The following is a 13,246-nucleotide window of genomic DNA, read 5'->3' as shown; positions in this document are numbered from 1 at the left end:
GCAGAGGTGTGCATTGTGGTCGATGGATGGGGGTCGGGCTACCCGCATTGTCCCAGGATCACCCACTGGCGCCGAGCAGGAGGAGACTCAACAGCCCAAACAACACAGGGGACTGCGCCTCTTTTTTTGTTGTTAAAGAAGTCTGGAAGCAATCAGTCAGGGGAAAGGGTCTGTCAGAGGTATTGTGGAAGTCGCTGCAGACGCACGTTGTTCCCTCCCCTCTCCCCCTCTCTCCCTCTCCACTTCTCCCTGCCCTTCCTTTTGTGTGTGTTACTGACTATTCCCCAGACTCCAGGAAGTAGCCAATTTTATCTAACCAGTTTCCATTTCAGTCTGGATTCAGTCTGTCTGCAATAAGGTGCAGGACAAGGATTCATTAATATTTTTTCCCTCCCTGCGTGATAACGTTTTCATGTATTTTTAAACCACACCTGACATGACAATAACTGAAGTAAATACTGATGGTGTATTTACATGCTTGGTGGAGTCCTGTAATTTGGTGTTGCGAACACTATATTTGTGGAACCTACCCCCCCACCCCCACCCAACTAGCAGGTCAAGGTCTTTTTTATTGGATTTTGACAGTATGACAGTACAGCCATTAAAACGACATGCACTCACTGGACTCTGTACATACTGATAGAACCACTTTGGACTCCTTTTTGCTTTCAGAACTGTTTTTATTCTTCGTACAACAGATTCAACAAGATGCTGGCAATATTCCTCTAGGAGTTTGGTTTATACTGATATGATAGCATCACACAATTGCTGCAGACTTGTTGGCTGCACATCCACGATGTGAAACCACATCCCAAAGCTGCTCTATTGGATTGAGATTTGGTGTTTGTGGAGGCCATCTGAGTACAGTGAACTCGCTGACTTGTTCAACAAACCAGTGTAAGGTGATTTGTACAGTGACTCCATGTGAACTGTAGGCTCAGTTTCCTGTTCTTGGCCTACAGGAGTGGCAGCCGGTGTGGTCTTCTGCTGCTCTAACCCATCTGCTTCAAAATTCGAAGCTTTGTGATTCCAGAGATACTCTTCTGCATAACTTATGCATACTTCTGCTTATTTGAGTCACTGTTGCCTTCCTATGAGTTTAATTAGTTTGCCCATTATCCTGTTGCTCATTTGTTATTTTCTCTTGAAATTTCCAATGAAATTCCCAGTAGATCATCAGTTTCTGAAATACTCAGACCAGCCTGTCTGGCACCAACAACAATGCCACGTTCAAAGACACTGAAAACACATTTCTTCTCCATTCTGACTTTCTGTCACACTGTTCAAATGGTGAATGGCAAAGTTTTAAAAAATGAGGTCATTTGTTAAAACCAATTCCGATAAGAGCTCATATCCCTGATATTTTATCTCATCATTACAGCTCTAGCTTTTAGCGCAGCAGTCCCATCCACCTGGTGTTCAAACCCTTTGTTTGCAGGGGGCAGCCAATCAGGAGAAAGCTGGCTTAAAGAGAAAGGAATTAAAACTGCTCATTTCAGAACGTAGATGACCCAGGGGGCTGTACCAGCATCCAGTATAAAATGAATTATTATTCTGAACTGGGCAAAAGCTACTCCAGCAGAGTCCAAGAGCAAAAATGGAGCTGGAAGTGCTTTCTGGTTGACAACTGGAGTGTGGTGCTAATGTTCTCACATCCTAAGGCTACAGCAGGGTTAGTTTCATGCCCCCCCTTCACAGTCTTTGTGCTGAGCTAGCTTCTAGCTTTAGCCTTATGTATTCATAAGGCATATATACAGCAGTCTTGCTCATCTAAGTCTCAACAAAAAGTGAATAAATGTATTTCTAAAAGCTGCTGAGCTGTTGCTTTAACAGCCTCGTTAAGCTCAATCAAGTGACCCTGCAGAGGTGATTCAAATGAGGGCGTGCAGTCGGCTAAAACAGCATTACACAGCAAGAGGGATGATTAATATTCTAGACAGCAGCCCTAGCCTTCACTATAATTTATTGACACAGTGACTGGTTTCAGACGAGTGGGGGTCACACATATGCAATTAAACAGGCTTATTATGTGTGAATGAGAATGTTAAGAATAGGGTGAAGACTGCATGCAGGCAGGCAGCCAGTCGCTGGTGAGATAAGAATGATAGAAATAAGGCAACTTTAATTAAATAGATAAGAGAAAACGTAAAAAAATTCACAACTTGCACATCCGATGTCACAACAGGAAGGATTGAAAACACCCACACTGGTAAATGACGCAGCCTCTTTAAAAAAAAAAAAAAAAATCATGCTGTGAAAAAGCATAAAAAAAGGAGGGAAAAAACTTATTCATCGTGTGTTGAGAAAAAATGTACCATTATCAGCATGTCCAGTGGGGTTTGCTCTATAATGAATGAGAGAAAGCTTCAGTCTTGTCCTCAGACATGCGGTATGACCCACATTTTATCCCAGAATGCTAATGTTAGCTACAGACCTACCAACCTGCCCCAGACTCCTTTTAGCCAACTGAATGTTCAATGAGTGAGTTACTCTCCTGCGGTAAAAATGTCAAACAGTCTAATGCAACAGCCTGGCGATAAATTTTACCTTCATAAAGGTTGTGATCTTCAGTTTTGGCTAAAATGATTAAAAGTATTACTTCTAGAGCAATCCAAATATTGCTAATATCGATACCAGCGCTGGTATCGGTATCGGATCGATACTAGCACAATAGGATCAATATTTTCTATCCTCAAAATTCAGTATGTAACCCACTGAATAGTGTTAAATAAATTCTTATCCTTTTGGAAATGAAAAAACTTAATCTTTTTGTGTCACCTGCCAGGTCTAGTAGATTTATAGCCTGTAGCACATTTAAACAACAGAAGTTGACAAAGAGCTTTAGGTACAGGCACATTTTTAATTCTTGATCCACAAAAAAATTCAGTTTGAAAATCTCAAAAATCATGAGACGCTGCTCTCCCCTACATAAGCTAACTTTATAGGTTAAAAGTATTGGTATCGGTATTGGTATTGGTAATTCTGGCCCTGTATTTACTTGGTATGGGATAAATACCAAAATTGGTGGTGTGCAGTATCGCACAGCACTAATTCACCTTGATGCATTGTTATATCAGTCTGTTAAGTTAATGTTGGGTAAAACCTGAGGACTGGCGTGAAAGTTCAGAACTTCATCTTTAGCTGAAAGTTGCTCAGTATGTAGCTCGTGCCCTGCAGCCAGTGGTCAGTCAACACAAAGAAACCCCTCAATTCAATATCAATAACTTTTAATCAATCCAGACTTTTAAGTTGGATCAAAGTGAGCCTGACACATTGAGATGCAACAATGTTATTTTACACCCAATTACACGTGCAAAGTGCACTGAATCTCAAAGAGTTATTATAGATGTTATATAAGATTCACGTTTTCATTTAGGAAGCATTTTCTCTTGTCCAACGGGCTTTGGTCTTTTCAGTATGAGATGAACTAATTTGTAAGGTGTTGTTTGATAAACCTCTCACAGAGAGCATATACTTTCAGATTTCTTTAGTCTGGTTTGGGTTAAGGGATTACATCTTTGTCATGTTAAAGCTGGAGGCCTCAGTGACCTAGTTCTCTTTAAAGGCCACTGGCATGAAACTATTTTGATGATCTCCATGCATTTAACTGTCCTACATGGAAGAGTGCCCTGGCTCAATTGTGATACTGATGCCAGTCAGTGTTTTTTGTCCCTTGAAGTAATTGCGTGATGTTTATGGACGAACTGTTTGTGGGGGATGAGTCTTTCACAGAAGCTACATGGTATCGCCCACTTATGCTTAATTCATAGCACCGCATTTGTGCCTGCTTGCAGAGGTATTTACCTACAATAGAAAGGGGCTTTCAACCAATGAAAATGTTCCCATGCAGAATCCCAACTGCACGTTGCTTGATGTGTATGATGCTGTGAGTTGGCTGAATGCAGACTGGCACACTAATGAGAAGAGAGCAACAGTGGAGCCAAGCACAAAAAACCCCCCAAAACATTAAAGACCCAAGAATACAGCATGAAAGATACAGAGAGTGGCTCTCGCAGCTGGTTAATGGACCAACAGCAGCGCAAATTTGAGTAGGCCACAGACCGGGTTATGTCACATATACTATCACATGGGCCATCTGACAACAGACGCTCACTGCAGGTAGACGAGCTGTCCAAAGCTGCTAGTGTGCTGGTAGTGGGCTACCACTGCTGAACATTGATTTCCCCATTGTGCTTCATGGAAAATATGGCCTTAAATCTGCATACGTCATCTGCTATAGCTACTGAAATCTAGTGAGGTGCTAATGTTTTGTATCAGAAAGACAACTCTGCAAAGAAATGTCAGCTTTTCACGAAGGACATGGTCCAACCACAGTTTTAACTTTAGAAAAAAAGAAGACGGTATTCATATAGAAATGCTAGAAAAGAAAAATGTTACAGTTTCCTTGAGTAGGCAGAACGTTAGCATGCTCTCCAGGCTAACGTTAACATGCTAACAGAAGCGGCTAAAAAAACCAGAGCTAATGATAAAATTTGATAAAACAGAATAACTAAAATGATTACAATCATTCCTGAAGGGATCACAGAGGTTTATAGAGAATGTTGTGGCATTACATACACTAAATGTTCAATATATAGAGCTTATTAAATTCTATTTCTTCTATAGTTCTTTATCATCGTCACCTCCAGTTATTGTTCTTCATCCTGCAATCACAAAAACAAGACTGCACAAAAGCCTTGAGCTACCCCTCATTTCTTTATAGTTTGTGTCTGATGAGCCAGACTCCTTTTAACCAACTGAATTTTCAGTGACTTGTGTTTTCCTCTATGTTCTCTTAAAAGACTTGACTAATAGTTCTCCGGACTTTCTGCAGGTCTTTCTGAGTTTTGCTTTGGACATTTGCTGCTTTATCACCTATTTTCAGTTTAGTCCTTGAATTTCACAGACTGTTAACAATGACATATGAATCATTTAAACAAACAAAAAGACACAAAAGTAAAGCGGTGAATCAGTTTTATGTCTACACATCGTGCATAACATCGTTATGCACTTTATTAACACAGTTTGCCAGGCATAAAATAATATTTTTGCACCAACAAGGTGATTTGCAAATATCTATTATAGAAAATTTGGCAATCTTAAAAAATATATTTAAAAAAACAGAACTAATTGAGGATTAAAGAAGAAGTGGGAGTCCTAAAAAAAACATATACATCAGATAAACAGAATCTGAAGGCGATTTCCTTAAAAAAATGGTAAAAAAAAAAAAAAAAAAAAAAAAAGAAATACAGCAAGATTAAAATTTCATGTCCTATTCAAGGGATCTGACACAGGACTGAGAGATGGATCTGCCCCGTCAGTTGAGCCATCTAATATTTGCTAAAGTCTCATCAGAAGTGGTCTCAGTAGGAGGCTGCCAGTCAAGGAGCCATTCTTAAGGAAGGGGGGGAAAAGGTAGAAAAGGCTGAGGTAGCCCAAACTACACAAGAACTGGACTGAAAATCAGTGCCAACAGGTCTGATGAAGTGATGAATCAGAGTTTGAAATTTTTGGGTCATGTCGTCATCAGTATGTATTAAGGTTGTCTCGAGAGAAGTATGCGTCTGCAGCCATCTGTAAAACACAGTGGAGGTACTATATCACAGTTTGGGGTTGCATTTCCGCTGGTGATGTTAGGATCTCATCAAAGCTGTATTATGACTTATCGACACATAAAAAGCACCATGAGATTTTGATACACCACGCAACACTGTCTGGAAAGTGTCTTGGGAACAGCGTTACTTACTTTATGACTTTGCATAAATAGACTGATGACTGATGACTTGTACAAATTAAGCCATGTCATTTATAAGATGAAAAACAGAAAACACTTTCAGTGTAAGGTATGATTAAAGGAAAAAAACTAAGAGAAGTTTCTCAAGGCCAGCTGGTCAGGGCTTGTTGACTTCCTCCAAACCTTCCGTGCTCACAAAAACGAGGTTAACTGATGCAGACATCAAGATCATGATAATACGCCTGTCTCATCTTTATATCTCACTGATATTTTCCACTTATGGGCCGGCCCACAGATGCAATGCTTTAATTCCAACCAAGCTTTGGTGGTTTATTTTTACGTGTCAACGAGAGCGAAGAGTGAGCCAGCGACGTTATTGTGACAATGTATCTCACTGGTGTAAACTGTGGTTTGGTGATAACCGATGGTTCTAGAAGCACACTCCACTGGGTAGTCAACACGATCTCACCTAGACCTTGAGGAAAAGTACCAACATCTGGGGAGAAAAAAAAAAGATGCACACACACAAACAACAACAACAACAAAACTATACATCCCCAAATCCCTGGCTCCATCTATCTTCCTGCTGTCACCTGAAATGGGATCCGAGGGTAAGGTGACCCCTGCGCCATAAAGGAACAAGGGGAGCCATGTCACTTTGTAAAAAAACCTCCGCTCAACCATCTGGCACAGAGATAATAGAGCTGGAGGCAGGTGAGAGTCAGTGCAGAGGGAGAGGGCTTCAGTCTCCTTGAGCGTGCAGTTTCATTGTAACCTACCAATGAACCCGTCCTGAAAATGAGCCATTCTTTACATCGAATTGCATCCATTATATTGTCCCTGAGAACAAGAGAATTTCAGGCATGAAAACCAATACAATAGAGACGAAAGGCATGAAATTCTCTTGGGAAGTGGGAGCTCCAGCGACACAGTGGGTGCCATTGTGCCGTAAACTTTTGCACCCCCCCCCCTCGCCTGACTCCCGACGTGGTTTTCCGCCTCTGTTTCTGCTGCTTTAGCAGCGATGATAAAAACAGGCGAAAATAAGACACACGGTAAAGTCTGCTCATAGCGTAACAGTCCAGTCTTCAGGATGATCTTTCTTTTGTGCCGCAAAGATGCAAGAGAAGACTGTGGCTGAAATGTGCCGGGCAAGCAGCAATGAAATCCAAGGCTAAACATACACACACACACAGATATATATTTATCATTGAAGGTATGAAGCAGCAACCTTGGTAAATATTTTAATAACTTAGGTCAATATAACTGAGAGAAAAGGCCAGCCACTGGGTATCAAGAGAAATCTAAGAGGTCTTAGAAAAAGAAATCTAAATCTTGCGCACACAGGCTTCACACATCTTTTTCTAATCCTTCTTTCTACAATGCTTAAAAGGTCACTCTGATATCAAAAGAAATTACACCTCCTCAGACTTCGTTTCCATCTTCAGTCTGACATTTTCTCCTATTCATCTGTTTTTTTGGGGGGTGGGATTTGTCCCACCCGCCCCGAGTCAGTCACTGAAGATGTGTGTGTTCTGAAAAAGTAATTTTAATTTAACACTGAAGTGCAGAAATACCATTATAGTGGTTTCGCAGGTGTTATGAGAGCAGTGTTCGATCGGAATAGGGTGAAGCCGGCAATCGCACGCGTTCTGTTTGTGATGATATGACAATTCGCTGAATACAACCAGAGGCCAACCAATTAAGCGAAGCTCCCCGTTGCACACTTACTGATGCAGACCGACTCAGATTGTTTGATTGCAGACTGATTGGCTAATGTGTCATCAACGTTCATCAATTATTTGCAAACCTTCGCTAATCTGTCTGAGAGCGATTGGAATCAGCCCAAGTCAAACCAGGATTGTTTGGATGGTTGCTGTCATATTTTTATCCCAATGCAACTGAGCCATAAAGCATTGTGCAACTGGGCAAGGCCGGAGGACATTTCAATCCACTCGATAAAAATCAAGACAGGCTGCTCAGCTTGTGGTCGATAAACACTTTACATTTGTCAGGCTGACAGAGTCATAAACAAGGCTTTCAGTCCAAAGTTGCATAACCTTAAAACAATTAAGACAAACGTGATAAACGTCACATGAATGCTGCAGTATTTCACTGCTAAATAACAGCGTGACACTCAGGCTGGTTTGATTTCATATTTTTATTTAAACTTCTATTTTCAAGGTAAACATTGCCACAAAAAGGACAGCTGTCATCATATTATATGCATTTATATATAAAGCCAGTTTTCCCGTCTGGGAATAATCAAAGTATAGTACCATTGCTTTTCTCTTTCGGTAATAGTAGTCATTTCAGCACTACTGCACTTTACATTTTGGGATGGTGAATATATATAAAAACAATATACATGAAAATAAATAACAATAAGTCCCTACTTAAACATGAAGTAATGTAACCGGTTAAGGAGACAACGGTAATTATGCACAACAGGACAGGAGGTTTAATGGCCGTCCCCGGTTTAAGTATTTGCCTTGGGTTAGCATCAGGAAAAAAATGCTAATGACAAAAACAGGGTATGGAATAAATGAGCTGCAAGCAACAACGAAATCAGACGAATTAAAGAGTGATGCAGAGTGCTTATATCATCCGGGGACTGAAATTTAATTAAGCTGTACTTGAACGTGGGGGGTGGGGAGGGATATTAAACAGCCGGCAACACTGTAACTCCTGCATACTGATGATGACAACAGAGTTTTCTCTCTCTTCATTTCTTCAATTCAAAAGCGCGAATGTGTCAAAAGCTGTTGTACACTGAGAACAATGTACGCCAAAAGAAAAGAAAAAGTTTATGAGATAATCGCGTGTAAAATCAACAATAATAGGACATTTGAAGATGAGTGGCAGGTGTTGAGTCACAGCAGGTTTTTAGTATTCAGTGCAGAAGTAAATGGATGTTCATCAGAGCAGTGTAACATGTGTCTGCATGTTTTAAGTGACCTATTGGGAGAACGAGGTTGTGCTGCATGAAAAAGAAACACCATCCTCTACAAGGTTGAGGCACTTTCAAAGCAGCGTGAACATACTATAAAGGGTAATGCATACACACCTACCCAGAACACACACACACACACACACACACACACACCCACCCACACCCACGTGCCGTCAGTTCCTTTTTCTGTACTGAACGGAGATGGAGACGCGCAATCTGCTGCAACGTGTCCTTCAGCCGGAGTCCATGCTGAACAGCTCGATCCCGTGTGGGCTCCAGTGGAGGCCGACTCCAGAGTTGAAGACCAGCGACCACACGTAGGGGATGAAGAAGTCCTCTGGCTGGTCCTCCTCCACATACTTGAACTTGAGCTCTGGGAATTTCTATTCACAGAAAACACCGGGCGAGAGAAAAGTAGGATGAGCAAGTCATAAAAAAGAAAATGCTGATGCAGAAATGTTTCCGCACAGAGTCTTTTCAAAGAAGATATTTTAACTTATCAGATCGGTAGTTTTTACGCAGTATGAACTCGACGCTGAAACTGCAGTTCCTCCAGTGGTCAGTGGACGCTCACTTTACATTCTCATGTTAAAAGCTACTTTCAGCTGCTCTGTTTTTCATGAGGGGGGTTCTTATATAGTGCCTTTATACTCTATTGCAGCATTCAGATGCTTTATAATACATGTATGTAGTTTATAGTTTGTCACATTCACCCATGCATTCATGCAAATACTTGTTTCTACATCTAATCTAACATTCACAATCTGAAGAATGCATTGGGAGCAACTCAGACTTCAGTATCTTGTAAAAGGCTTCTTTGACATGCAGACTGGAGAAGCCAGGTCACCAAAATTCCAATTAGCAGATGACCTGCTCTACCTCTTAAACCACATGGCGCAACATTATCCCTATAAATTCCCAGTAAGTAAACATGTTCAGAGCCTGGTAAGAAATAAATGTTTTTGGAAATAGCTAGCTCTATTATTAGCACTAATTAAAAGTTAACTGTGTTGGTGAATGTAGCTTGCTAACTGATCTCACTCTTGTCCAAATATGGTCACTTTTGTCTCCAAAAAAACCGAAGACGCTGAGCTGAATTGCTTCATAAACCAACAGGTGGGGTCACGGTGGCTACATCTATCTTTTATATGCAGTTTATGCTTTAAAAAAAACAAGACCTGAAGCAGCGTATTAGAGCTGCGCTACAATAACGTGGTATTTGTTGTTTTTTTTCTTCTGTGGATTGCCAAACACAGCTCACTGAAATAAAGTCCTTTTTTTTGGAGCTGGCTGTTGAATGAATGAATTACTTTCACATGAAGCAGAAAAGCTGTGCTACTCAAATCACTGTTAGTACCGTGAAATATGAGGAAGACCTCTTTGAAACCTTGACACTTCGCAGCAGTTTGTGAAGTGGGAAGAAGTTTTGCAAGCGTTCCTGGTTTGGTCAGGAAAAGTCTTCTTTTTATTTTTCCTATAAAGAGGAAACATTATCTGCACTTGGGGGAACTTCTCCACTTTGGGCTGACATGCTGTCTTTAGAAATAGCACAAAAATAAAATTCAATTGCAGCTCTGTTTAGTTTCATATCATCTATTTTTATATCATATCATCAGTGCACCCCAGGGCAGCTGTGGCTACAACGTAGCTTGCCATTGCCAGTGTGTGAATGTGTGTGTGAATGGGTGAATGACTGAATGTAGTGTAAAGCGCTTTGGGGTCCTTAGGGACTGAGTAAAGCGCTATATAAATGCAGGCCATTTACCATTTTTAATTGGTGCCCTTTTTAACCTCTCACCATAATAAAAAGTAAAACTGAACCTTTCAACCTTTCAATGAAAACGAATTTTAAGAATTTAAAAGTCACAAATTAACAGATCGATATCTGACAAATTGAATGTTTTGTGTAATCAGTTATCATCTTGAACACCAGCTTTTTCTTCTGGAAGCCCACCAACCAGACCAGACCAGACCAGACCAAAGCATGCATGAGCCAGCCCACCTGACAGCAGGTAGGCAGCCGGGGAAGCACATCAATAATACATAATGGTACCTCATTATATCCTCCTGTCTGCACATGCATGTATGTGCACACACGCAGCCAGTAATCAGTCTGTGGTGAAAGACAGATGCTGTGAGCCTTTATTTGATGGTCTGAGTCCAGTCTTTTCAATCCTGATTGGCTCCATTCAAGGCCTCACTATCGGTATCACAATGACACAGACCGAGGGGCTGTGGGGTCACAGGCCATATGCCAGGTTACTGAGGCTAAACTGTACACACACACACCACTCCCATTGTTGATGGCCAGACACAATGCAGGAACTGTATTATCTGAGTGGCATGGGTGTGTAGGTGACTCCCTCGTAGCATAACGACTCATCCGGCGTTCACATGACCTTGTTGGTGACAGTTGCTCCACACATTCAGGCCTTTACTTGTAAGCTTAGAGGAAGAAATACAGCCTTTAATTTTTCATTTTGATTGAAAATAGTTTTCTTCAGCAGTGTCGTGTTTACAAGCATGAACAGACGGCAGCCGAGCAGATTAATACCCTGCAGCAACCACCGTGATATATGAAAACATATGAAGCACAACCAGTTGTGCTATTAGGCAATTAGGTTAATCAAAGCATAAACCAGCAGACACAGCTATGTCAACATAGGTTTGAAACAACACATGTTACAGCATCAGCATTAACCTATTCTTACTCGTAAAGCATTATGTGTACATGCGCAATCAATGTTAACACCTCTAAAACGAATCCTCTATATGAGCAAAATATGGCATAAGCGCCTTTTTTCATAGAAACCAGACACACATAAGACACTGAGGCTACTTTGGTAAACGCTTGCTTAAACACTCTGAATATAAGTAGTTCTCCATCATGAGCCCTGAACACAGCAGTCACAGTTTAAAGAAAAAGGTAAAAAAACTCAGAGCTAAAGCACAAGCACACAAATGGTATTTACTCTAGCATTACTATACGGATTTGCATGCTTTATATCTGTATAAATACAGATATGAGTGGCTTCACTTCAGTATTAAACCCATAATTTATCATTTTCATGGCCTCATTGAAAGAATCTAAATTATTATTCATGGGAAACGCAGAAACATCACCAATCATATTATAATTAGATCTTTACAAATCTCTGGCGTGCTTTTAGTATTAACACGCTAACATTATCACTACTTCAAAAATGGGTGCCACTGATGCAAAGGAATTCCTCTGTAATTATAGGAATAGCTCGGCATCCAATCTGTGTTTCTTGATATGGATGCGAGGATCAATACCAGACTCGTGCTTGTACTTTAAATCTAAAATTATAGTTAGCCATCTAGCTTAGATTAGAGTTTGTCCCAAGCTCAATAATAAACACTTACAGAGGAGAAGTTGCTGTTTTACAGTGATATCTCTGGTGGACAATCGCAATAACTCGACATGAATCTGGCACAAACAAAGCCCTAAATATGTCTTACTATAACACACAAATCTCCACCTGTGTGTTTGTTTGTTTCTTCGGCTGCCAACTCCTCCTACGCAATCAGGAGTTGAGCAACAAAACTTGGCACACAGGTACGTCTTAGGCCCCTGAAAGCACTTATCTATATCATATCAGATATGACATCCCATCTTGCCTAGTAACCACCTAGCAATAGGCTAGAATTACAGTTTTTAGCATGCAGGCATCTATAAAAAGCATCCTTACACTCCTATAGTTTAATTTCGACACCGTGGGAACTTAAAGTCCCGCACGCTCACATGACCAATTTCCCTAAATTTCACAAAGCCAGAAGAGGGAAAAATGACCCAGAATCCCAACGGCCGCCTTCTTCTTCTTACATCTATGTTCGAGAGCCCCACCAGGGTAATTGCCTTGCATATTGCAAGGCAATGGCAAGTGCCTCACAGCAAAAATGTTGCTTTCAGGCTTGAGTGAATTCTGGGGAAAAAATAACATAAAAATAAAATCAGAGCATCTCCAGACTGCCACATCCAGTAACTAATATTATCTCTGTCCCTTATTCTGTTCATACTGTCCCAGCACATATCTCCTCTGTCTCTCTGCTGACTTCCCCTCCCCTCCCCTTCTCTGTTTTGTTCTCAGTCTGACTGCTGGCTGGGGCCCACTTGGCCCGGGCTCATATCAGTTAGTTATGGGTCCTGGCGGGTCAGGCCCTCGCCCCTGAACACAGACTGGCTGGCTGGCCTCATATCTTTACTTAGGACGCTGTGTTCCCTTTCCTCCACTGTGCTTTCGCTGACAGCGCTCGGCGGCCAGACACAGAAGAATGCGGCGAGGGAGCAAATAAGAACTTGATACACACAAACACACACATTTACATGCAGGTACACGCACAAACACTGAAAAGTCAGGTTTCGAAACGCTTTACAAATCCTTGACAAAAGTCGTGGGTTTTATATTCACATTCTGCTTTTTAGAGCCGTCCTTTGGGAAAGTTTAGTTCGTTTCATGGGTGTGTGATGTATCTGGAAGAACACCTTTAGTAATGTTAACTTTAGCAAGCACACTAGTTTGCTAACATAGCTCATG

General features: G+C 41.1%; 1 protein-coding gene across 3 annotated transcripts in view; it reads right to left on the bottom strand.

Annotated features, from left to right (window-relative positions):
* Positions 1–7,880: 7,880 nt before the first annotated feature.
* Positions 7,881–13,246, bottom strand: part of dym (dymeclin) — a 60,494-nt gene continuing 55,128 nt past the window's right edge. For all 3 annotated transcript variants that reach the window (XM_080304193.1, XM_080304191.1, XM_080304192.1), the window contains one exon: positions 7,881–9,070. In XM_080304193.1, the coding sequence (XP_080160319.1) occupies positions 8,921–9,070 (150 nt within the window). In that variant the 3' untranslated portion in view covers positions 7,881–8,920. The remainder of the gene's footprint in view (positions 9,071–13,246) is intronic.

This window comes from Astatotilapia calliptera, chromosome 7 (assembly GCF_964374335.1).
Source record: "Astatotilapia calliptera chromosome 7, fAstCal68.1, whole genome shotgun sequence".
NCBI lineage: Eukaryota > Metazoa > Chordata > Actinopteri > Cichliformes > Cichlidae > Astatotilapia > Astatotilapia calliptera.
This window is presented reverse-complemented; position numbering and strand designations above follow the sequence as displayed.